The sequence below is a fragment of the Cajanus cajan genome, chromosome 6, assembly GCF_000230855.2.
Source record: "Cajanus cajan strain Asha chromosome 6, NIPB_CcT2T_4, whole genome shotgun sequence".
Taxonomy (NCBI): Eukaryota; Viridiplantae; Streptophyta; class Magnoliopsida; order Fabales; family Fabaceae; genus Cajanus; species Cajanus cajan.
In genome coordinates this window covers 55,224,765-55,248,399 of record NC_138522.1, presented here as the reverse complement: position 1 = coordinate 55,248,399, position 23,635 = coordinate 55,224,765, and the positions used below count along the sequence as shown (strand labels likewise).

General features: G+C 34.5%; 3 protein-coding genes across 3 annotated transcripts; 2 read left to right on the top strand and 1 right to left on the bottom strand.

Moving 5' to 3' along the window:
- Window positions 1-1,688: 1,688 nt before the first annotated feature.
- LOC109813967 (mediator of RNA polymerase II transcription subunit) lies at window positions 1,689-6,315 on the bottom strand. The gene is made up of 7 exons (XM_083077673.1): window positions 5,457-6,315; window positions 5,184-5,349; window positions 4,162-4,609; window positions 2,652-2,711; window positions 2,488-2,556; window positions 2,337-2,380; window positions 1,689-2,257 (listed from the first exon to the last, which is right to left on the bottom strand). Exons 1-7 carry the CDS (start codon window positions 6,055-6,057, stop codon window positions 2,083-2,085), a joined length of 1,563 nt encoding a protein of 520 aa, XP_082933799.1. The 5' UTR covers window positions 6,058-6,315; the 3' UTR covers window positions 1,689-2,082.
- A 183-nt stretch (window positions 6,316-6,498) lies between these two features.
- Window positions 6,499-7,681, top strand: CTF7 (protein). Its single transcript, XM_020378273.3, has 3 exons — window positions 6,499-6,546; window positions 6,633-6,958; window positions 7,561-7,681. Exons 1-3 carry the CDS (start codon window positions 6,499-6,501, stop codon window positions 7,679-7,681), a joined length of 495 nt encoding a protein of 164 aa, XP_020233862.3.
- A 1,198-nt stretch (window positions 7,682-8,879) lies between these two features.
- On the top strand, window positions 8,880-10,724 carry LOC109813966 (uncharacterized). The gene has a single exon (XM_020378274.2). It carries the CDS (start codon window positions 8,880-8,882, stop codon window positions 10,722-10,724), a length of 1,845 nt encoding a protein of 614 aa, XP_020233863.2.
- The last annotated feature ends 12,911 nt before the right edge of the window (window positions 10,725-23,635 follow it).

Genomic DNA, 23,635 nt, shown 5'->3' with positions numbered 1-23,635 from the left:
GAATTTAAAATACAAGTTGTGACAACTTATATCTTTAAATTTTTTCTCCAAAAACAAATGTCCAACCAAAAAATCTTTTAAGATAATAATATATATAGCAATAATTATAATTAAAATTTTATTGAATTGATTTTGGTGTACACTTTAGCCAATTTTATATTTTTAGGGTGAATGAGCTGAGACAGTTCAAGAATCCTATATTTAACAAAAAATAAAATTTAATTAAAAAATATCAACACACAAATATTTTCTACCAAAGAACTACGTGACTCTGATTTTTCATTACACATGGAGATACGTAGGAGCAAGAAATAGATCTTGTTGAGCCAAAAAAATAAAAATATATTATCTTCTTTTTTATATAACGATAATAATATTAACCTTTTTTAATACATTAGTTAAATTAGTTAAATAGATATTTGATCATTTTAGTGAGATAAATATTTTATATAATTTGTTTAATTAATTAAAGGTAATGGTTTTAGGATGAACGTTGTGAGGTGCTAATACTTTCTTCACACGTAATCGACTCCCGAACTCAAAAATCTGGATTTTATAAATTATTTTCTATTTTATAATTTTTCTAATATTTTTTTCATAAAAAGAACATTGGTGATGACTCCTTATTTTTTAATTTATTTTTGTCAATCCTGTTTCGATTGCAACACATGATTATTGACAATGACTTAATAGTGGCAAGAGCTTATTAGGAACATATGTCAAAATAAATAACACTAGCAACAAAAGTCATTAAGATTTAAAAAAAAAAAAAACTTCAAATTTAAGAATTTAAAAAATATTTTCGACACCAATAAGTTAAGCTCCATTATGATTAAATAAATATATAAACGATATTATCAAGCGAGCGAAGTTGCGCAAACTACCAATTTAATCAAATCAATAAAACTTTTAATAGAAAAAAAATGTGGTAAAGCACACAACAATAAAAGCTTAACTCAAAATCCCACTCCACGGACCACGGGCAATAAATCATGATTTCCATGTTGAACTTACTAAACTAAATCTGTTGATGTTTAGTAAAAATTTAAGCTTAATCAGATTGATCATAGAAAGTTGATCATAGCTCATTTAATATTGTTTCACGAAAAATTTAAAAAAAAAATCAAAACTAATGTCTACAGAGCATATTTTAACATTTAAAAATGTAATCGCTTCTCAAAAAATGGAAAATTATTTTTCTTTTAAAATAAAGGTAATTTTTCTTTCAAAATAATCGAATTGAAACATGCACTTTCAACAAAATTATTTCATTGTACAACTCCAATATCGCCAAAATTTTCGACGCCCGCCAGCCCAAACATATTTTAACAATTCTGCACAAAAATAAATTTATTTGAATTATGAATAGCGCAGGTTACAATAAACAGAATAAAGTACAGAGGCAACCGTAGTATCCTTTTCACTTGAAAAGGTTTCACTAATTAGCAATTACAACCGCGACAACTCCTGCAATGAAACGACTAATCAACAAAATCGATTTTTTTTAGCTGTTTGTACAGAGAAATGTTTTGCTATGAGCATGTGAACACTTATAGTCATAGAACCACGATAGCAACTTTCAACACCTTTATACCTGTGGCTCAATCTCAGATTCTTAGTTTGCCCCTCGAACCATTTTCCACTATCAGTATATTTGGATGAAGACCTAGTACATACGGCGAACGTAGTTATGTACTCAGCATCACTTTTTAATCATTAAAATATTGCAGACTGACATTATAATGTATTCACATGCTGAGTTCCGCATCTAAATAAATCCCTTTAAGAGATGAAAATCTAGCAATGATCAGTGAGGAAAACTTCCTGTTTCTGGTATCCAAAAAAAATCTATCAATGAACACGAAGCTTACACAACAGAACCACTAATCAATTCCCTGAAGATCCAATTTAAGAGATGAAAATATAGACCAATGATAAGCAAATCACTTAACCTACCCCTGCCTTCCAACCTATACATATAAAAGGTAATATACATACAGCAATGAAATGGAAATTCTTGCTCCAGGTAGAGTTCCGCATAAAATTGGGCACTTGGCTCGCCTGAATTGTTGGTCGATGCAACTATACTTCCTCAGAGAAACAGCCAATATGATAGGCCTGAGTAGAATCAGAATTCTGGTCCTTTGAGGATATGTTTAACAAAATTTTTGAAAAGGAAAACTGCCAATAAGGACGATGAACTGGAGGTAACAGTAAAGTTGATTGTTTATCCATGGCAAGTAGCCGTGAACATTTGCTGCACCACCAACAAATTGAGTTTAGTAATTTGACCAAAGGATAAGAAAATCTAAAGTTCTAGAAGCTGCAAAATGAACCTGCATGATTTTGAAAACAGAGTCTCGTAGCTGCAAATCCAGTGCTACAGAAAAAGGCAAAAATCTAAGAAAACCTAGTGTACATCTAGAATTAATACCTTCTAATCAAAAGAAGTGCCACGATTTGAAAAAAGAAAGAAAATTACAGTACCAAAAGAGAATACAGACACGTTTCAGTTTGGTTCCCAAGAAAATACTGCAGAGCTGTCGCTGCATACTCCTGCAATGTAAAACAAAAAGGATCTATAATGAGAAAGACTTTAAAGAGTAACTAAAAGAATCAAATGAAAAATAATAAGCAACAGAGACTGTTACCGTGATATGTTTAAACACATGATGAACAGAAAAACCCCTTGCATGCACGTAGCTTCCGCTCTGTTAAGTAGTGCACAGTTAAATACACTGAGCCAGATGTATTAAGGAACTATAAAACTGGAATATGTAAAAGTAAAGTTCAAGAAAATTTATTAACAAATAACAAATTTAAGTCTCTTTATTATTATCATTAAAAAACAAGTCATATACACATTCGAGAGAAAATAAGTGAAGAACAACTAGGGAATAAGACATTCTCCAAAATCAAGTTAAAAAGTATGAGAACAGCATTTGTCTCTATTAAATCAGAAATAGAAACTCCCTTGAAACAGCCATGGGCTGGGCACCAAAGCTACCATCATCACAAGATTCCCAACACAAAGCTACCAGTGGAAAGGAATCACTGAATGTTTAGGCTCCAAGCAATGAGAAAAGACTGGATATGACAAAAAATATCCAACTTCCTAGTTTCAAAACATTTAAAACAAATTGAGAAAAACTACAATGTAATCAGGTAAACTCAATGTCCATCCTGCCCATCAAACAAACAGCTTATTCCAAAAGAAAGTAGCCAACTTACAATGTAAAATAAAATGGGCCATGTTTACAAACTTGAGCTGCACATGACATAAATATTTAACAAAATAGATGTGTAGGACCAATAAATATATATTCACATTATCCTATTTGAGTACTGGCAAGTAATACATACTATTCAGAATACAGATATTAACAAAAAAGTAAGAAAATTTAATAAATATCCTCCCCGAACTCTAGATCAATGAGAAGAACAAGAGTTGAATATATGGGGGATTAAGAAGGGAAAAAATGATATGCAATGGTTTTTTTCCCAGGAATGTGAGAACCAGCCCCCCCCCCCCCTCCAAAAAAAAAAATGTAACTGACCAGGTAACTGACTTTCCTTTGTCCATCTGTCTTTAGACAACTAATTTACTAGTCTTAACACCTTGCCTATCAGGTCAGCTCTTAGCTAACAATGCCTAACTAGCATCGATGGGAGTCACTGTAAGACCAACTTGATTATTATGAAAATATATCAAGAAATGAATAGAAAAACCACCTTCAAAAAAGCAGTGGAATCTTGTAGACGCTAGCTCACAGTGCAATCTGAAAATTAAGTTTATAGCTACTAAATGTAATATATGCTATAAATAATGCAAGCTTGGACTGCAAGAGTTAACCTAGTGGTTGGAGGGAGAGAAGGAATTGGGGTAGAGTAGATGCATGACAACCTAAGTTCGATCTTCATTGCCATTTTTATAATCTTTCCTATGGATAAAAAAAAAAAATAATACAAGCTTGATTTACTGAAACTAGGGATTCAGGAAATGGGAAAATGAAAACCACATCTATACTAGTAACTATCACATAACCGATGTTAAGAGATCATCTAGAATGTCCATAGCATGCTGATAACCAAACATTTCACGCCAATGAATATTAGGAAAGAGAAACAGCAATAAATCTCACAATAATATTGCAGCTATACCTCATCTGGAGAAAAGAAAGCTACAGCATCTGGATCCATGGAACCAGCATGATGAAAGGATATAACAGCTCTGAAGACAGATGGGACTAACAATTCTATCACTGCAACCTTCTCTGCAGCAACTGTTCCCACTGATCCTAGTCTTAGCTTACCAGAACCATGATAGTTATGTTCCAGAAAACTCTCATTTGTTGATGAGGTAAGTGTGACAGCTCTTTTTAACCAGTCCAATCGTTCAAAAGTTAAAATTTTCAGATTTGGCACTTCCTTCTCCAATGACTTTAGAACATCCGGTAGTGTCTTCAGAAAACTAATTTCTTCCTTGGGATCCACAGCAATTTCTTCAGATCCACAACGTTTCTTTGAAGCTGATTCACTACCTTCAAGTCCATCATCAAGATGGGGGAAAAAACGCCTTTTCTGATCAGTGAAGGCTTTTAGAGCTAACCTGATATCATTCAAAAGCCTATGTGAGCAGCTTAAGTATCACGAATCAGCAGCACACTATAACCCAAAATGTACCCATGAAAAACAAAATAAAAATGCAAGCTGACGAGCATTTTCTTTGTCCATTGTACTGAAGAACGTGGAGCAACTAAATGTCGTACAAAATATCGTTGGCAAGTATAAAAGCTTCAATTAAAATTTTGGAGGCAAACTTCATGAGAGCGAGCCAAAAGACAGCAGCTACCTCACGGCATAACTGGGCTAAGGATAATATCATGTATTACTCCTGTGCGCATTATACTTGGGAGGTAATAGCAAAACACGAAGATTAACATATCCACTTGAATATGCACAAAAATCATCATCATAAAAATATCTGGTCTAGGAATGCCAAATGCCATCATTCTCTTCACTGTCTTCCCTATCAGTAGCATAACATAACCTCCAAGTAAAACAAAAGACGGTTGAATTGGAATTCTTTATTTCCCTTCCCATTTCATTTATCCAAATGAACTAACACATAAATCTGAATATCAAAACAGAGCTGAAAAGGAATCAAATTGAACGAAACGAACCTAGTCCTGTCAACGGCAGAAGCACCAGCTTGTCCCGCAAGCTGTCGTTTCCACGCATACGCAACCACAGCACCATCTGGACAAACCAACGGCATATGCAAGCCCCAAAAATCTTTCCTCGACCGAACCGATTCACTGAGAACTCCAGACTCTTCCAGCTCCTTACCTACAAACCAAGACCACGCAGAAATAATCACAAAACGACGCCGCAGAGCCCAAAACCCTAATCGGTGGAACGAAAGAGAACGCGAACGAGTGGAACGGCACGCTCACCGAGGGATCGAAGGTCTTGAAGATACTGGCGCATGCAGGCGTCTTCCTTGACGAATAACTGGAGAGGCTTGTTGCCCTGGTGAGGCTGCGCCGCCGCGACGAAGAGAGCTTCGAGGAGGCGGTCGGCGCCAATTCTGATGTCGGCAATGATTCGCCCGGCCTGTCCGAGCTTGTCCATTGCTTGAGCCACCTGCTTCGGCGGTGCCTCGGACGCGGAGCCACCGGAGGAGGGAGGAGGAGTGGAGGTTGAGAACGGAGCCGCCGTGGCCTGGTGCTGCGTTTGTTGCATTTGCGTTTGCATTTGCACGCCAGTGAAGAAAGTGGGTTCGGTCTCAGTTAGTACTTTCGTACAACTCAGATTGGGCCATCCCGCACCAGTAAAGGCCCATAAAACCATAAGGGCCCATAAATCAAGAACGGCCTGCCAACACCAATTCTTCTGATGAGTGTTGAAATCTATTACCATAACGTGGCAGCAGAGGGAAAGAACATCCGCTGAATCGCAAATGCAGTCCAAGATCAGCGCTTTCTTCAAATCTACCTCCGCTTCCACTACTCTCCGCAATGACGACGACTGGGAGAACCAGCAACACCACATCATCAACACCTACACCCGAACCCGTCCCAACCCTAACGCCGTTACTTCGCCTTCCAAAACAGAACGGACCTCAACGCTCGTCAAAAACAAGAGAAGCTACGCCCAATTCCACCTCGATTTCGGCCAATCCGATTTCCTCTTACGCGCCTGTCCCACCTGCGGCATAAAGTTCACTCCCGGCGACCCACACGACGATAAATCCCACAACGAATTTCACAAATCCTTCACGCACGGAATCCTATTCAGAGTAATTTCTCCGCTTCTTCTCTCCATACCCCTTTCTTTATGCCCAATTTATCTTATTATCTTATCCCTATTCTTCTGCAGGGTTGGTCCAAAGAAACGCTTATCCCTCTCCCCAGCGTAGAATCGGGTCGAATCATATTGGTGGCAGAAACCGACCCGTCTTCTCACAGAAAAAAAGCTGAAGAGGTCATCAGAATGATGGAAATTGAACTTGGAAGCGAATGGATACTTCACGATCTCTGTAAGGTGAATAGATTAAAAAAAACTCATGTTAGGTTTTTATTAGCTTATTATTGAATGATACTTATTGGCGTTACAATGTTGTGTTTCAGGTGTATCTCTTTGTTTCTGCCCAAAGGGTTGTTGGGTGCCTCGTTGCAGAGCCAATCAAAGAAGCATTCAAAGTTGTGTCTCCTTCTGTTGATAGCGTGAAGAAAAGGAGAGTGAAGCCACGTTCCACCACTCTTCAGTTTGGGAATGTTATTTTCCAAAGGGAGGTTGAGAAAAAAGTTGCTTCCGTGAGTGATTCCGAAAGGATGGAGGGGGCCATCTTCTGTGATACCAAACCAACCGCTGCTGCTTGTGGAATTAGAGCCATTTGGGTAACTCCCTCTAACAGAAGAAAAGGCATTGCAACCCACTTGCTTGATGCCGTGAGGTAAAGTGAATTCAATTAAGTTTTGCTTTCATTATCATTTCTCACTGGCGACTAAAGCCTAATTCATCATTACTTTATCATGGAAAGATCATTTTTTTTTATATAACCACAAGCCCCGTGTGTATAAATAGATTAAGATTTGCTTAATGGTGAGGAACTTGAATAGTTTGAAAGAAATCATAGATTCAAATGTGTGTTATCTTATGCAAAAAGAATGATGCATAGATTCAACTATTATATAGGCAACGGTAGATGGTTCTAGGTAATATCACATCTCTGATTGGTTAGTCATTAGTGTGTGTGTTTGGTTTTACATCGGGAAGTATTAGAATTGATTTTTTGCTTCATGTGAAATGTGATTTTAGTAAATATATAGATATTTTATTATTGTCAAGTAAAATTGGTTTTTACATGGTTAGAAGTGATAAAATGTAATAGGTTGAAAATTTACATTAAGTATTGCATCAAACTTCTTGTCACGATAAAAACATCTGGACATAATCAATATCAAAACCAAAATTTTATAAAATGAATATCAATTTTGCAAATTCTCACCCAAACAATTATTGATTTGTTTTTGGTCTGTGTTAAATTGGTCGCAGGAAGAGTTTCTGCACGGGTCTTGAGCTTGAACCTTCTCAATTAGCATTCTCTCAGCCAACCTCAGCTGGAAAGGCATTAGTAACAAGTTACACTGGCACTGGATCATTTTTGGCGTATTAAAGCCAACAAAACAATTCATTAGTGATTATGCTCTGACACATCAAGCCAAGTTTTGATTAGTGATTACTTCTGTTGACTGTGATTATACACAAAACTAAACTATTATTCTTGTACAGTATAACTTTTGTATGTAGGCTATGTATCCGTGATCTCTTTGTTTCTTATTGCTGCATGGCTTTTGTCGTTGAGTTGATTTTTTCCCATTAGATTCATGAGTATCAGAGTTGCAGCGTGTTTGGGGAAACACTTGTTTGAAGACTACAATTGATTAAGACATGTTAGTATGTTTGGTTATGTTCAATCAAGATTAAGTATGATCCTAAAAAGTAGTTCGAGTATAAGTGAAAAAAAAACATGTAGCGTTTGTGTTGGGATGAAAAATTTATATTAGTTTTAACTGCAAACTTTTTGACTTTGAAACGAGTTTTTAAACATAAATAATTTTATGTCAAATTTAACTTTAAACAATTTATAAAATTAAGATCGTCCAAAATTAACTTTACAAATGTTCGATCAAACACTAGGGCAGATAAGAACACAATGACTGTTGATGGTACTATTCCTTGGATACTTTTATACAGCGATATTTTTAAGGCAAAAAATGTAATATAATGATTTGGATGATTGAGTGTTGAACTGTACCATCTTTAACTCAAGATGATGAGCGAGTTCAGATGGTTTAAAGAATTAAATTAGTCGCTTGGTGTCATACTAATACTATTATGCAGAGTGCAGACATCTTCATTATTTCCTGTTTCTCATCAATTCAGTGTAACAAGTCCCACATCGGGGAGGTCTCCTTACCAAGGAGGCCTTATAAGGCGGGAGGTTCTCCAACCTCTTGGGCCGGCTTTTGAGGGATGGTTCCCCTCCTTAGCCTTATGCTCGTTACAATGGTGCTTTCGTTGAGAGCCAGCCAAATCGAGAAGGGCTACCCACGGAGGGTTCTGACCACCGGAGGGTTCTGACCGGCAAGGGTCGAGTGAAGTATCGGTGAGTAAAGTACCGTGGAGTGCAGCCATCGAGGACGCTGGCTTTCGAAGGGGATGGTAATGTAACAAGTCCCACATCGGGGAGGTCTCCTTACCAAGGAGGCCTTATAAGGCGGGAGGTTCTCCAACCTCTTGGGCCGGCTTTTGAGGGATGGTTCCCCTCCTTAGCCTTATGCTCGTTACATTTTGGTGCTTTCATTCCCACCATGGCTGAAAACACACGCCTCAAGGAGCTTGACGCCAACGTGAAGAAAATCCTCGATCTCATGGAGAAACGTGATCTCTGTTATAACGAACGCTTTGCGCAGCTGGAGTTGGCGCTCCATGACGTTTCCAAGCAGCAACCTGGTGGTTCGAACTCACAAACCAACCTGCCGTTTCAGGTACGGAATATTAAGCTTGATTTTCCTAAATTTGACGGAACCAATGTTCTGCAATGGATCTTCAAGGCTGAACAATTTTTTGGATATTACTCCACTCCTGAGCTCCAACGCCTTACTATTGTTGCGATCCATTTGGAGAAGGATGTTGTACCTTGGTTTCAGATGATGCAAAAGAACAACCCCTTCCAATCCTGGGAAGGTTTTACTAAGGCATTAGAACTCGAATTCGGTCCTTCTCCTTATGAATGCCCACGATCTGCTCTGTTTAAACTCTCACAATTGGGCTCTGTCCATGATTATTATGTCGAGTTCACTGCTTTGGCTAATCGTGTTACGGGGCTTACCGTCGATGCCATATTGGATTGCTTTTTGAGTGGCCTTAAACTTGAAATTAGACGAGAGGTGTTAGCTCAATCACCAAACTCTGTCCTTAAAGCTGTGTCCTTAGCCAAACTTTTTGAAGAGAAATACACTCCTAACCCGAAACCTTACTTTTCATCTAGCTATCCCAAAACCTCAACCACAAAACCACAGAACAGCCCACAATCCAAAACAAATGCCTTACCACCCCTGTTACCTACCCCAAACTTGAAACCATTTACCCAACCTTTCAAACCATCCAATGTCAAAAACATCACCCCTGCTGAAATGCAAATCCGTAGAGAGAAAGGGTTGTGCTATACTTGTGATGACAAATTCACCCCAAACCATAGATGTCCTAATAAACAGTACCTATTACTACAATATGAGGAGACCGAGGAACCCCCCGATAAACCCCACTCATCTGAACACCTTACTCACCCCAACCCTGACCCCATTTTGGACCATCATCTCTCTTTTAACGCCCTCAAAGGCTCTAATGGAGTGGGTACAATGCGATTCCAAGGCTCTATTCAAGGTGTCTCCGTTCAGATTTTGTTAGACAGTGGCAGTTCTGATAATTTTCTGCAACCTCGACTTGCAAATTACTTGAAATTACCGGTTGAACCCATTTCTAGTTTTCAAGTTATGGTGGGCAATGGAAATTCTTTGACGGTTGAAGGACTGATACAAGAACTCAAGGTTTCAGTACAGGGTCATACACTCACTCTCCCGGTGTATTTATTACCAGTTTCTGGCGCAGATTTGGTGTTGGGCGCATCATGGCTGGCTACTTTGGGCCCCCATATTTCTGATTATAGTGCATTAACTTTGAAATTTTATTTGAATGGTGAATTTATTACTCTCCATGGTGATAACTCGAAGCTTCCCACCCCAGCGCAATTCCATCATATTCGGAGAATGTCTCACACACATGCTATTGCGGAATGTTATACATTACAGCTTCAATTTCCTGAAGTGCCACAGGATCAATGGGCTGACTTACCTGCTGACTTACACCCTGATTTAGCACGTACTAATCCTGTGAAAGTTCGGCCATACCGTTATCCGCACAGCCAAAAAGAGCAAATCGAGAACATGGTTGCTGAGATGTTGAAAGACGGCATTATTTCTCCTAGCAATAGTCCATTCTCTTCTCCAAACTTGATCTTCGCTCCGGATATCATCAAATTTTGGTGGCACCGGAGGATCGCTTCAAAACAGCTTTTCGAACTCATCAAGGCCATTACGAATGGCTCGTTATGCCCTTTGGACTCACAAATGCCCCGGCTACTTTTCAAAGCTTGATGAATTCTGTTTTTCAAGGGTTATTGAGAAAATCAGTGTTAGTATTTTTTGATGATATACTGATCTATAGTCCCTCTTGGTCACTTCATTTACATCACTTGGAAGTTGTGCTTCGGATTTTAGAACAACACCATCTATTTGCTAAATTATCCAAGTGCCACTTTGGGATGCAGGAGGTGGAATACCTTGGTCATATTGTCTCGGGTAAGGGTGTCTCGATGGACCACAACAAGGTGAAGGCAGTATTGGATTGGAAAATCCCAACAACAGTGAAGCAATTGCGCGGATTTTTGGGATTGACCGGGTATTATCGTCGATTCATTAAGGGTTATGCTTCCATAGCTGCTCCCTTAACCAATTTGCTTAAAAAGGCTAATTTTCATTGGGATTCTCAAGCCACTCTTGCTTTTGATAACCTCAAGAAAGCTCTCACTGAGGCCCCTGTTTTGGCACTACTGGATTTCTCCAAACCATTCATTTTGGAAACTGATGCATCAGGGATAGGCATCGGTGTAGTTCTTAGCCAATCACAACATCCACTTGCTTTCTTTTCAAAGAAATTGTCACCACAAATGCAGAAGCAATCTGCATATACAAGAGAATTCCATGCAATAACCACGGCTATTGCCAAATTTCGTCACTACTTAATTGGCCATAAATTTGTGATAAGAACTGATCAAAAAAGCTTAAAATGTCTTATGGAACAAGCCATTCATACTCCCGAACAGCAAGCTTGGCTGCACAAGTTCTTGGGGTACGATTTTACCATTGAGTATAAGCCTGGCAAAGAGAACCTCGCTGCAGATGCTCTGTCCCGATCCTATTTCATGGCTTTTTCTCAGCCTCAATGGGACTTCATCGCAAACCTGCGTGATGCTGTTGCGTCTGATGCGAAACTCTCAGATATTATACGACTATGCAACGTAGGCACTCCCCCAAGTCCTCATTATACCATTCACAATAAGTTGTTGTTCTGGAAGCAAAGACTTGTGGTACCAGCGCAGCATCCCTTGATCCAAACTATCATGCAGGAGCTGCATAGCTCTCCAATCGGTGGCCACTCAGGTATTGCGCGCACATTGGCAAGGGTTTCTTCTCAGTTTTACTGGCCGGGTATGCACCAAGATATTAAATCTTATGTCCAACAATGTTTGATATGCCAACAAGCCAAATCATCTACTACTTTGCCCGCGGGACTGTTACAACCCTTACCTATACCTCAACAAATTTGGGATGACTTGGCAATGGATTTTATTGTTGGCCTTCCCCCATCGTATGGCTTCACCGTGATTATGGTTGTCATTGATCGTCTCTCTAAGTATGCGCATTTTTGCCAGCTGAAGGCAGATTATTCCAGCAAGCAAGTAGCGGAGGTATTTATGAAGTCCATTGTAAGGTTGCACGGGATACCAAAGTCCATAGTTTCAGATCGTGACAGAGTTTTTACAAGTAATTTCTGGCAACAACTCTGTAAACTAAGTGACACTACCTTAGCTATGAGTACCGCCTACCATCCACAATCTGATGGTCAGTCCGAAGCTCTTAATAGATGCTTAGAAATGTATTTACGATGCTTCACGGTTGATGATCCAAAAAGCTGGAGTAAGATGCTACCATGGGCAGAATACTGGTATAATACTTCCTTCCACACCAGTATTGGCATGACACCATTCAAAGCAGTTTATGGGAGAGACCCTCCTACTCTTCCTAAATATGTGAAAGATGACACTGAACCCCCTTCCTTACACGAAATGTTATTGCATCGTGATCAGACAATTTTGTGTCTCAAGCAAAATTTGATGAAAGCCCAGAATTTGATGAAAAAATATGCAGATCAGAAACGAGTTCATGTAGAGTTCCAAGTGGGAGACCTTGTGTTTGTCAAACTCCAACCGTATCGACAACATTCAGTTGCACTTCGCAAAAACCAGAAGCTTGGCCTTCGTTATTTTGGTCCTTTTCCAGTGATGCAAAGGATTGGACCTGTTGCTTACAAATTAGCATTGCCACCTACAGCGAAGATCCACCCAGTTTTCCATGTTTCTCTATTGAAACCATGCAAAGGAGAACATCAACAACAATATATGCCTCTGCCATTTCTCACAAATGAATTTGGCCCTGTTATTCAACCGCTCAAGGTGTTACAATTTAGAGTCATTTTGCGAGAGAATCAACATATACCTCAAGTACTTGTCCAATGGGAAGGGTTGGATATCTCTCAAGCTACTTGGGAAGATGCACTCACCTTGCAAAGTGAGTATCCTAACTTCAACCTTGAGGACAAGGTTGTTGTCCATGGGGGAAGCAATGTTATGAATGGTGCGGGCAGTGAGCATGTGGGGAACATTGGATATAGTGGACACCTGGCAAAGAGGGAGGAAAACAAATGCAACCGCAAAAGTGGAAGGAAAAGAATAGCCAATTCTGCACTAAAGGATTTCGTATGGGGGACCACGTGATTATAAAAGGGAAATTGCTAAATGAGAAAAGGGGTGGATTGTATGAATTGTCTTTTTCTCTCTCTTGGCCCTTTTGGGATATTCTCTGCCAATTCTGTTAATTCTGCAGCTTCTATTCTCTTCTTTTGAAATTATGAGCAGCTTGTTACTTCATCAATTCCTCATAATATGAAATTTCACAGTCAGTATTAAAATACATAGTGTCCTCTCATATTATTTCCTTGTTGTTTCATTGTTTATCTACGTTCATTACATTCAGTGGCACACCATGATTAAATATTTATTTAATCTCCAACTTTTATAACTATTATAAATTCTAAAATTTAGAAAATTAAAAATATCATATCATTTATATGATTGTTAGCAAATCTTGGGCATGAGGAGGATAGTGTACAATGTGAGGATTAGAGGGAGAAACAATAGGGTCGCAAACGGTGGAAGCAAAGCACCATTTAGGTTTGTCAATTGATTTACATCCAACCATTACTTACTCTATAAATTGATACATTGAATGGTAATGGAAGTGCCCTTTCCTGACTCTTCCCACCAAACAAGGACTTCATTTTTGCGTCACCATGAAAGGATAGAACAGCTGTAGCTCCAATCACGGTGGCGACCTGCGGGTGTTAAAGGTACCAACCCTTTTGTCTCAATCAAGAAGAATTTTCCACGTTTAGAGTATTATAATAGAAAGTAGAAACTAATATAATACCCAAAATTGGAAAGACTGATGAAATCCATCATTCTTCATCCATTTCAATTGCAATGCCAAATGGATCCTGCAGTGTACTTCGTTTAGCAGTTGGAAAAATCGATATGTGACCTACCAATTAGTTATCATGTTTTGATTTGACATCCGAAGGATAAGAATAAAGTAAATAATCTTATTCCATAAATAATTGATTTAGTAACTTTAATATTAATAAGACTTTCATATGGTTCAACTGCATGTAAATATAAATCTGTCTCGCTTCGGTCTTATAAAAAAAATGTTAGTTTAAGATATTTGATATTTTTAATATTTCTTAATTCATACTATTAGTTATAGTTAGTTTAATGTTAATATGATTAATAAAATGAATAATATTAAAATAATAAATAATATTTTAAATTAAAAATAAATACATTATTTGCTTCGGCTAATTTAATCATATCTTGTGGTCAAAAGTTGTCTTCTTGAATTAATCCAATCTTTTACCTTTATCCAAAAATAATATAATTAGATTATTTTTAAGTGAATGATTTAATTATGTAATATATTTATTATTTTATATAAAATAAGATAACTGCATAAAATTTATTTTAAATTTTTTTTGACAGAAATTTGTTTGTATTTTAAATTTTAATGTTATGAACAGAGATATTTTTGTTATTTTAATGTTGTTTCTACTTTTCTATTTATTAATTTACTTTTAATATTTAATTCATTTAAAATATTATAATTTACTTAAATATTTATAATTTATTTTAATATATTATTTTCAATGTTATTTTTACATTTCAACTCACTAATATTGACTTATTGTGATATAAATTTGTTTTTCAATATATCACAAATAATGGTTTTCTTTTCGAAGATAATTTATTTTATTAAAAGTATACTATAAAATTTTAAGTAAATTATATGTTTTTAAAAGAAGTATGATGTTAAAAATAATTTAGTAAATTAAAAAATAAAAACAATATTAAAATTAATAACAGTCATTGATCACAGTATATTAAAAAATAAAAAACAAATTAAATGTAGTTATTTAATTTATATAAATAATAATTATGTAACTTAATTAAATTGTGTACTTAAAAATTAAAATAATTTAATTATCTGGATTTTAGTTTCTATCTTAGTACTATTTATATTTTAAAAATATATTTAAACAACGGGGGGAGACGGAGAGTTTCGTGGAAGTTCCTATTCCAGTAATACCCATCACCGCCTTTCGTATTCCCCACGCTACCCCTAAATTAAAACCCGCTTACACGTTCTTCATGTCCTCCGTTTATTTTAATTAAATTGTACTTATTATTATAATATATGTACACGCATAAAAACCCTCTAATCCCCTAGCCGGAACAACATGGATGACGGCGGAGGCGTGCCCTTCTCCGTCGTCTACTTCGACGGCCACACGGAGACCAACGTGGGCGACGTCACCGTCCATCCCTCTTTCAATTTCAACAACTTCCTCTCCTTCCTCAGCCAGAAGATCGGAATCTCCCCGCACAAGTTTTCCGTCTACCTCGCCACCCTCGGCACCAACCACAGAATCCCAATCACCGGAAAATCCAACTTCGCCACCATGGCGCGTGACAACGCCGACTCCTCTTTCTTCTTCGTCGAGCGATCCAAACGCCCGCGGAGTCGCAAAAACAAGTCGCGCAAGAAAGCCTCTTCCCGAAACGACAACAGCGTGGCGCTGGAGAACGTCGTGCTCCTGCGCCGAAATGACGCCGTAGCGGGCCAGGTTCTGGGCCGGGCCGAGTACGAGAAGTGGGTCAGGGATTTACATTTGGAAAGGGAACGGTATCTTATGAGTATGGGAATGGGCCTGGCTGGCGGCACCTTCTGCGAGGAATGTTTAACGGGGACTGACGGCGGTTTTCATTGGTGCGTTTACGACGCCGTTACGGTAGGGTTTCGATCACCGGCTGGCCCGGTTGCCCGACCCGTCAAGGGATCCGGGTAATAATGCATTAATGCTATTCGTTACACTTTCTCTCTCTCATATATATATTTTTTTTAATTTGGTGATGTGGCATTGTGCATATTAGCGTAGATGACAGGTTTGATTTTTCTTTTTCTTTTTTCTTTTTTTAAAAGGGAATTGAAAGGTATAGGCATTAGCCATTAGGTGACTATAAGATACGTAGAGAAGGGTAATGATTTGGGCACCCCGTGGAGAAAGGGGTGTTATGATTTGGTGATTAGGACATTGGAGAAGGTTTTTGTCGTGAATTGTAATAATGCAATGGTGGGTGTAGGGCAGCAAGGGCTGCTATGCGTGAAGAGCATTGCTATTTGCAACCTCAAATTGAGGGCAACATTAGGAATTGGCGTCAATCATGATTGAGATGTTACAACTGTTTCTCCATCTAATTATATTTTTCTTTCTATTTTCTAATATTTTCTTTCCCAATTGCTACTTTTCGGTCTTTATTATTGCAATTTTGTACTTGTATCTAATGAAACGTGATGATAAGAAATTAATACTATAAAATTTTTGCTAATGAAGAAAGATTAAACTTTTTAGTTGGTCTCTAAATTATTTTTTATAAATTAAGTACGATCCATACTATTTCTTAATTGATTTCATAAAATAAGTAATTTTTAAGACTTGTTATTTAAAAAAAATAAATGAGATTCAGTTGAAAATAAGTTAAGATTTACTTAATTTTTTTAATTATTTAAAAATTAATGACTTAAATATATTTTAAATCTTTATATATATTGTGCTATCTTATTTTAATCCTTACAAAATATTATCATTTTTATATTCTTAAATTTTTAATCTTCTGTTTTAGTCTATATCACTAGCTCTAAATAGTTTAATATTAAAATGACTAAAAATTAAATAATTTTACTCTTTTTATTCTATATTATATTTTTACACATATTAAAAAATTATATTAAAAGAAAAATTTTGTTCGTTAATTGTTGTTTCTTTTTATACTCCTAATAGTATTATGTGTTGTATTATAATATTAATTATAATATTATATATGTAAAATCATTATTTTATTTTATCTATTTATTAAAATCTTTCTTGGCATGTATAAAATAACTTAATACGACACACTTATCATGAAATAAGGGAGTAAATAAGATAATTATATATAGTAACAAAGAATATTTTAAATTAAGATAATGAAATATTTTTAAATATAATTTAATTAATATATTTATTATTTTATATAAATATTGCAATTATGTATAACTAGTAAGATAAAAGATATTATATGTTTATGAGAGATTATTAGTTTTTTTACAATTAATTAATGATTTTTTATTGATATAATTAATTTGATGGTAGTTAATCAGGATAAAAAGAAAAAAAAATGTGACACTAAAAAATTTGTTTCCCGTGTATTGTTAGTATAGATTTGCTTTTATTATTTAATTTTAATTTTAATATATTAAAAATAGTAATTTAAATTGTATTTAATATTATTCTTACTTTTTAATTTGTTAATTTTTTTATAATTTAATTTTTTAAAATATATTATAATTATAATTTACTTTGAAGCTTATAACATAATTTTAATATTATTTTTGTATTTCAATTCATTAATTTTGATTTATTATAATATAATTTATTTTTTATATACAATAAGCGGTGATTTTTGTCTCCAAATACAAAATTAATATATTAAACGTAAATTATAAGTGTTTAAGTAAATTATAATTTTTCTATCCACCAAAATAGTTATATATTTTTTTTAAAATACAATGTTAAGAGTAAATTAGTAAATTGAAAAGTGAGAAAAATATTAAAAACAATAAAAAAATTATTGTTTATTAAAAATTTAAAAATAAATTATAATTTATGAAAGAAATTACACGTAATTATCTTACTCATATAAATAATATTTACAATACTTAATTAAATTATGTATATAATATTTTTTTTAATTATCTTAATTTAATTTTTTTTAATTATCTTAATTAATATTCTTTATTTTTTTAGCCAATTAGCACTAAACTAAATAGAGTTAACAATACAAACTACATTAAAAACAAATTAGAAGGAAAATGCCAAGATCTAAAATTTACATTTTTTTTTTTTGCAAAAAGTAAAACAAGATAACGATATTTACAAGTACCTAAAATATATTTATTCAGAGATTAATTGAGTAATTTAGTCATCTTTATGTTATGGAACAAAAGTAATTAAAAGATGGCAACTGTGGATGATGGGCATAGTATGTGCGTTGAGGCGCGAAATATAGAACCCATGGTGCCTCACTGGATTTGCTCACTCTTCAAAAGGAGGCATAGTGATAAACTAGAACACAACATCATTTTACCTTCTTTTATTCCTGGTTGTTTCCTTGTTAGAAGTTGATCTGACATGTCTATGTTTGCATTTTGTAAGTTCAAAAATGATTTCAAGAACATAACATAAATAATAAAATTTAAATGAAGAAAAGTGAAATTGATACAATTTAGATGCATTCTCATAAAATGAGTTGAGACACCTCTAAATCAAGCGTGAGAACTAAATTTGAATATGCACAAACTTATTCTATCTTAATTTGACTTTGATGAGAAAAAATTGTTTTGACCAGATTTCGATGTGGGTTTTCTCCACTTGTTCTTTTGTATTTTTTATTTTATTTTATTTTACTTTTAACTGTATACATTCAGATACATATATTAATTAGAGTTAAAATTTTATTTTTACATTTTCATTTTTATAATTATTAAAAATATTAATTAATTATTTTAATAGCTAAATAATTTTAATTATAATAGTAATAATTAAATAAAAACATAAAATTATACATTTAACTAAAGTACAATTTAATTATTAAATTTTTATTTTAATTTCTTTATTATTTATTAATTTTATACATTGTTTGAATTAAAAAACAAAAAACTTTATATATACATTATTTAAAATACATAATTAAGGAAATTAAAAATGTAAAAATATGTGATGAATTTATCAAATTTATCCCGAATCTAATAAATGTTGACTGGGATATGAATATGAATGAGTTTTAATACAATGTTGTCTCTTTTAAGTCCGAACTTGAATCACCTTTTGTGGGGATGGGAAGAGCAAAGTTGTCTCGCTGACATTTCTGCTCTAAACAGGTTTAAATAGTGTTTTTTTTTTTTTTTTTAAAAAGAAGAATAAAACTATACTAAGATTAAAAAAGTAGTGTATTTGATTGAACTAAAGAGGGAAAAAAACACGTTAAACATTATATACGATACATGTGCATATAAACTCCCACAAACTAAGGTCTCTCTATACACAAACAAATTGGGATTTCCAATATATTCTTTTAAAAGTTTTCTTTAATATTAGCTTCAATTTATTATATTTTTCTGGTCTCATTTCTTATTTAGTTTGTTTCTTTCATAATTTTATAATTTTTATTTAATAAAATTTAATTAATATATAGTAAAAAAATGTGTAAAAAAATCATGTTAGAAGATGTATCGTTAACATTTCTCATCCCTATGACTATGAGAATTATTAATAACATACTCCTTCTAATACTTCTATTTAGTTAAAATTATTAAAAACTACATTACATAAATTTATTAAGTGAGAGGCCTTATTTAAGCGATCAACCTTTATTCAAAAACTTATAAATAGTATATAAAATTTTATTTAATTATTTTTTCATAAATTGGTACAGAATCGTGTTTTTTTTAGACTGTGTAACTCCAAAAAATACTAACAAGGTATTTTTACGATTAAGTTTATGCAGTCTCAATAAAATGATGTATTCTTTACTTTTCTATCCCCACGAATTTTTGACCATATATATCATAGTCCCATTCCATATAAATATAGGTTGGTCTGCATAAATGCCCGGTCTCCGATCCGTCAATTTTAATTAGTTATGGGCTGAACTTATCAAATTGGGCCGTTTTAAAAATGCAAGCAAACGAAGTAGTTGGTTAGTGTCCAATTGTTTAAATAAAATAATAATTTTACGAGATTTCTATTTTTTTTTCTTCAGAAAGTACGATTTTTCATCTTTTAAATAATTATTTTATATTTTAAAACATTTCTTTTGGTTGACACGAAATAGCCAATGAATCTTTATGCCACCTAACTATTTCACAAATTCATAAAGTCAATCAGAAGTCTTTAACAAAAATTTAACCACCTAACTACTCATTCTTATGAGAAGAGTTTTTAATAACAAAAATATTGTCATAGACACCTAAAGGAAATGTCCGAATGCAACCAATAATAATCAGTTACAAAATCATTGCAATCATTACATCTATATGCACTCCCTGCAACCACACACCAAAATTAACCTCTCCCGAATATGTTCTAGGTGTAACATTGTCACATTAACTGATGAAGACTCGACCTCTTCCTCATCCCTTTACACAAATGTTGATAATATTTAATGGTGACATAATTAAGACACCAAAGTCACAACATCATCAACATCCATCTCAATTCAATCTATCATAATCCAAACATGTCATTTTCAACGCCTCATGTCGAATCACAAATCCAGTTCTCTCCTCTAACCCAAGACGTTGAAAATCAGAACCAAATTCACGTCAATGACAGACACATCGTGTTAGAGCCATACGAAGAACATTTCGATATGGAGGCATTTGTGATAGTGCTACGTCTGGCCATGGTTGGAATGTTGCTCATTGCTCTTGCCCTTCGCCAAAGGAAAACATACCAACCCACGTTCGATCCCATCCCTCCTAGGATCTTCCTCGACTCGCTCAATATTCCTCACCTTAAAGTCTCCGAGGGAGAGTTGTCGTCCACGTGGGACGTGTCCTTAACAATCTCCAACGTCATGAATTGCTCCTACGTCAACATTGTAAGGTTTGAGGCAGAAATAAGATACGAAGAAAACAAAACGGTCGCTATGATCAGCGTTGTTGCGCCCCAATACACGTTGCAAAATGAGGTTTTCATGTTGAATGTGGAAGAGACGAAGAAGATGTATTTGAAGTTGAGTACGACGGGGTGGGAGAAGAACCAACCCATTGTGGAGGACAGTGTCGTTCAAGCTATTGCGGAAGATGTGCAACGAGGAGTCACGAGGTTTAGTCTGCATATGAGAGTTGTGGGGGAGGTTGGTTTGGGTGATGGGTTCTTCGAAACTTTTACTATGTTTCCAAAATGTAGTAATTTGGAAGTAAAGTTTGTAGCGGCAGATCAACAAGGTGAAGCGGCGACAATGATCGATAGTAAACGTAGAGAGTGTGTAGGTCATGTTGAATGGGGACCTGTTCTAAACACGGAATAGATAATGATATACTTGTTTAATTTGACGTTTTGCTTTCTCCATAACATTACTCTTTTGATGCAAGCAAATGCTAAAATTATGCATGTCATCACGGAGAGATTTTTTTCATAATCATTTAATTAAAATTTACCTGTACCTTTTGTTCAATTGTTCTGGTTCAAAGTAAATCCACAAATTATTGAATACGGAGTTATTAAAAGCTAAGTCTCGTTGTGCTTTGCTCTTTTCTTAGATGTTCTTAGGGGGATATGGTGACTTTTTATTTACTAAGCTAGTATTGTTATTAGTCGTTATTATGATGAAAGGTTCCTTAATCAATGTCGACGATGTAGGGGTATGATTGCGGAGGATTTATTCTCTCGAACTAGTTATTATAAGCTTGATTTAATGTGACTTAATTTCACTCAATTTTGGTATGTGCTTGGCCCAAATTTTTAGGAAATCCACAAAGCTTTTTAGTTAGTAACGGATTTATATTATAGTGATGATAAATAGATATGCTTCTTTATTTTAATTTAAATTATTAGTGTATATTTAAAAATATTATATTTTATATTCTTAATATTATACATTGAACTCATTGATTATTGATTTCAACATTCATGTTTTGTATTTTATATATGATATATGATTATTGTACCTTATACTCATTTTAAGACTAATACTTGAGCTAATCACTTTTACTAGTACAAAAATCACTTTTAAAATCGGCTACGTTTTAACTGATTTTAAAAGGTCTCTGATGCTACTTTTAAAATCGGTTATTGAAGAACTGATTTTGTATGTAGTATATAAAATCGGGTCCTAAACGAACGATTTTAAAAATGCTACTTTTAAAATCGGCTGTTTAAGAACCGATTTTGTATATTACATACAAAATTGGTTCTTTAATAACCGATTTTAAAAATGTCAATGCCTATACTTTCTATCTTTCCGTCCATTCTCTTTGATCTTTCCCTCCATTCTTTTCTTTACTTTCTCACGCTCTCATCTAAAGTCTCTAGCTTCTCATTTTCTTTGCAAGACTATTGTATCAAGGTAACATCCTCATTCTCTTCTCATGTGTCTAGTTTCGTTGTTGTTGCATTCTGGGTAAATTTTGAATCTGGAACGAGCTGTTCTGCAAAAAGAACGGGGTGTTCTACAATCAGAATGACATATTCCAAACTACAGTTTTAGGCCTTTTTAGAAATCTGGAACGACTTATTCCAGTTTAGGAACGGTCCGTTCCAAGTTGGACACCTTTATAATTTCTTTTTTGACTCACCATTGCTTTATATATACAAATTAGATACCCAACTTAGAAAATTAGACATCTTGTATATATGTGTTATATATTTGTGTTTTATTAATAATTAATGTCTCAGTAATTCAGTGTTTAAAAAAATTAGGTGCTTTATTTGATTTTTATAAATTAATATAATGTTAAATTTATGCATGCATTGAATGAACCTTAGTTTCTCATTTAAAATTTAATACAAATGATTAAAATAGTGAAATTAACATTTATATATGGTCTATTTTTTTTTATGAAGAACAGAAGTTATGGATAAAAAAGTTGGTTATTGAATCGAAGTTGGATACATGCATCACGTATAAGTGATCAGTATGAGACTGTAGTAGAATATTTTATTGAATATATAATACGAAATGCTATAATGATGATATGAATGGAAGATTTTTTATTCTTGTGTTAATTGTTGTAATGCGACTTGCCTAGAACTTGATGTTATAAGAGAACATCTTTTGTGTGATAGATTTCTTAAGAATTATACACGTTGGATATGACATGGTTAAAATGTTGACATTCAAAGTGTATCAGTCGAAACTCAAACTCAAACTTCTACACAAGAGATAGATATGGATGATCGGTTAGAGGAGATGCTTCGTGAAGGGGGTCCAGAATCATTCAAGCGTGCACATATGTATGAAACTCTGTGCAACGATTTGGAGAAGCCATTGTATCCAAACTGTACAAAATTCACAAGACTTTCAACAATATTAAGATTGTTCAATTTGAAGGCAAGAAATGGATGAAGTGATAAAAGCTTCACAGAATTGTTAGAGCTACTAAAAGAAAGGCTTTCAAAGGGTAACACATTGCCTAATCGTAACTACGAGGCAAAAAAGGTGTTGTGTCCTATATAGGTTTGGAGTATAAGAAGATACATGTGTACCCAGATGACTGTATGTTATATCATGGTGAGCTTCACAAAAAACGTTGCATCAATGTCCAAGATGTGGATTGTCACGATATAGAAAGAAACAAGATGATTCTGATTATGATGTGAGCACTAAGGGTCCTCCAGCGAACTAATCACTTAATTTTCATTTAATTATCATTATCGACATTTTGTATTCTTACACACTATATTTGTCTTGTGGCCAACCCTAATTGGCAAGTTTGGTTAGCATTTTTCCTACGGTTAAGGATGTATATTGATTTAAGAATGCATTTATAAGTAACTTGATACTTAAAAGATA